Source organism: Neophocaena asiaeorientalis, unplaced genomic scaffold, assembly GCF_003031525.2.
Source record: "Neophocaena asiaeorientalis asiaeorientalis breed wild unplaced genomic scaffold, Neophocaena_asiaeorientalis_V1.1 scaffold629, whole genome shotgun sequence".
In the NCBI taxonomy this organism is placed as follows: domain Eukaryota; kingdom Metazoa; phylum Chordata; class Mammalia; order Artiodactyla; family Phocoenidae; genus Neophocaena; species Neophocaena asiaeorientalis.
Window position 1 is genome coordinate 6,137,984 of NW_020175468.1, and position 3,000 is coordinate 6,140,983.

The window sequence follows — 3,000 nt, forward strand, 5'->3', positions numbered from 1 at the left end:
GGGGCCTGGATCCTGGGTCTGAGGGAGGAGGGGCCGGGGGCCTGGATCCTGGGTCTGAGGGGGGAGGGGCTGGGGGCCTGGACTCTGGGTCTGAGGGAGGAGGGGCTGGATTCCAGGCAATGGATCTGGGGTAGAGGGTGGCTGTCCCACCCCCCACAACCCCTAACTGGATTTGGAGGCCCACTGAGCCTGCGGGTTGGAATGCCTGCATCTGTGCTCAGGCATGAGACTGGGAGGGAGGGTTACCGGTCTTCCCAGACGAGAAGGCATGGGCCTCGCATTGACTAAGCTTCCATTCGCAGAAGGACAGGACAATGGGGCAGAAGATTCTGGGGACACCGAGGATGAGCTGAGAAGGTAGGGTTTGGGCTGGGGGTCAGGGTGGCCCTGGCCTTGCGGGGAGGGGCATCTGGTCTGCATGCTCCTACCCCACCCCTCTTGGCCTCTCCAGGGTGGCCGAGCAGAAGGAACAAAGGCCGCCCTCTGGCGAGGAGAATGGCAAGGACCCGTACGCAGGATCCACGGATGAGAACACGGACAATGAAGGTCCCCCGGAGTCTCCCAATCTGCCGATTCCCGAGCTCCCAGGTGGGAAATCCTCCCTCCTGATGTGGGATTTGGCCCTGTTACTTCTCTGCCATGACTTGCCCCAGCCGGCCCTGGGCTGGCTGCTGCCCCCTGTGACTTGTCTTCCAGGCTCCTCACCCCCAGTCCCTGGCCTTTGCCACCTCCTTGTCCTCTTAGGCCTGTTCCCTTCCTTTCAGCATCCTCTCCTGACTTCCCTCTCTGTCCCTGTCCTGACTTCTGCTGTGACCGCTTCCATCACAGCCCAGCCCCAGGCGAGACCCCCTTTGGCTTTCCACTCCCTCATGCCAGGGGCCTCCCACTCCCTAGGCTTCAGGATCACCCGGGGGCTTTTAAAATCTGCAGGTGCCCAGGCTCCACCCCCTGGGTTCGGCTTTGTCGGTGTGTGGTGGGGCCTGGGGAACACAGGTGCTGTGGGCATGGGCGCTGATCTCTGTTGGGACCTACATGGTGCCAGCATTGTTATTCGTCACCCCAGACATGATTGCTGGGGGCGTGGGTCAGGGCCAGGTCAAGAATGAAAGGAGAGGGGAACTGCTCTGGCGGCCCAGTGGTTAAGACTCTGGAGTCTGTGCTCCCATTGCAGAGGGCACGGGTTCGATCCCTGGTTAGGGAACTAAGATCCCACATACTGCGCGGTGAGGCCAAAAAAAACAGAGTGAGAATGAAGGGAGAGCCGGACAGTCAGAGGGTCTGAGCAGAGGTGAGGGTCAGTGGCCACTGGAAGAAGCTGTTTCTGCTCGGTTCCTCATGGGTGATGGGCAGGAAAGTACTTTGATCCTCCAAAGCCCCAAACATGGCATCGGCAACTTGATGGCAAATCATATCAAACTGGAACGAAGAACCACCCTGAAGGTCAGAGCCAGAGAAGGCGCTGATTAAAAAGGAGTGGGACAGCCATGGCGTGGAAGTAGCAGGATGTGAAATTTCCAAGCCAGGCCAAGCTAATTAAGTGATTGACCTGGTGGAAGAGACATGTTGCAATAATAGTAATTGCGTCTTTTATCATTCTTGCAACAAAATGAAGCAAAACTCCCCAGAGGCTCAGATGGGCCTGGCGGGAACCACTGCTTGTCATGGATTATTCCCGTGCCAGGCTGTACACGGACACCCCTTTCCCCCTCTGGCGGCTGCGCCGGCCTTGCTGTCCTGCCTCTGCGTGTTCTGTGGCTCCTGGCTGGTGCCCTGGGACTCCAGGGGCCTCATGCTCGGCTCTCCCGCCATCTCCCCTGCAGACTTTTTCCAGGGCAAACACTTCTTCCTGTACGGGGAGTTCCCGGGGGACGAGCGGCGGACGCTCAGCCGTTATGTCACAGCCTTCAATGGGTCAGTCTCCGGGGACAGGGGAGGCAGGGGAGGAGGTGTGGTAGGTCGTGGGGAGTAGGGCCATCTGGAGGATGGAGAAGGCCGTACCCCCAGGCTGGGCACAGGCTGTGGAGTTTCATGCCAGACCTGCTCACGCTGCTGGGCAGCCCTGGATGCATAGCTTCCCCTCGGGTTCCTCTTCTCTAAAGCGAGGCTCCACAGTGCCCTTCTGAAAGGATTGGCGCCTGCGGGAGCTGTCGGCTTCGGGGCTGTGGCGAGCCTGGCTCGTGGGAGAGTGGGGGACCCACAGGCGGCCTATAGGGGACATAGATGGGGATGGGGAATGGCCTCCGAGGATGGTTGGGGAGTAGGGCGTCAAGAGAGGGGACACCGATTCTCTGCCTCTTTTCTTCTCCTGCCAGGGAGCTTGAGGACTATATGAGCGACCGGGTACAGTTTGTGATCACGGCACAGGAGTGGGACCCCAGCTTTGAGGAGGTGAGTCCTGAAGGGGCAGGGAGAGGGAGACCAAACCTGCCCTAGCATCCCCCCGACCCCCTCCTGGCTCACATGTTCCTGCATGCACGCCACCCCACCGTGCAGGCCTTGATGGACAACCCCTCCTTGGTGTTCGTCCGTCCCCGGTGGATCTACAGTTGCAACGAGAAGCAGAAGTTACTTCCCCACCAGCTCTATGGGGTGGTGCCCCAGGCATGAAGTATGTGCTCTCACACACATGAGTTTATTAATAAAGGTGACTTGGTTTGGAGCAGCTGCCCCTCTCACGCGTGTCTCCCAGAACCCACGACAGGCGCCCAGCTTTCTGTCTTATGTTTGGTTTTGCCTCCCCTCTGAAGGCCGGGTCTTTGGGCTGCCAAATGACTCCTGTGCTGGGGCCCCGGAAAGAACGAAGGGCTCTCTGTCTGGGGTCTGGTAGGGAAGGAGCTCTTTGTCCCTTCTTCGGGGCCCCTCCCCCCTTTGGTGGCAGGTGGTAGGGAATTAGGAATCTGACAGCACCACCCTCAGCTGCTTCTGACCTCCCTGGAGCCCATTCCTGTGTCTCAGTTGTCCCTCTGGGGGTCCTGGACTGGGGGCTGGCATATTCATGGG

General features: G+C 59.6%; 1 protein-coding gene across 1 annotated transcript in view; it reads left to right on the forward strand.

Annotated features, from left to right (window-relative positions):
• Nucleotides 1–2,659, forward strand: part of XRCC1 (X-ray repair cross complementing 1) — a 24,598-nt gene extending 21,939 nt beyond the window's left edge. Inside the window, exons 14-18 of the mRNA XM_024768284.1 lie at nt 303–357; nt 452–588; nt 1,821–1,911; nt 2,313–2,388; nt 2,494–2,659. Of these exons, the coding sequence (XP_024624052.1) occupies nt 303–357; nt 452–588; nt 1,821–1,911; nt 2,313–2,388; nt 2,494–2,607 (473 nt within the window). The 3' untranslated portion in view covers nt 2,608–2,659. The remainder of the gene's footprint in view (nt 1–302; nt 358–451; nt 589–1,820; nt 1,912–2,312; nt 2,389–2,493) is intronic.
• Nucleotides 2,660–3,000: the final 341 nt, after the last annotated feature.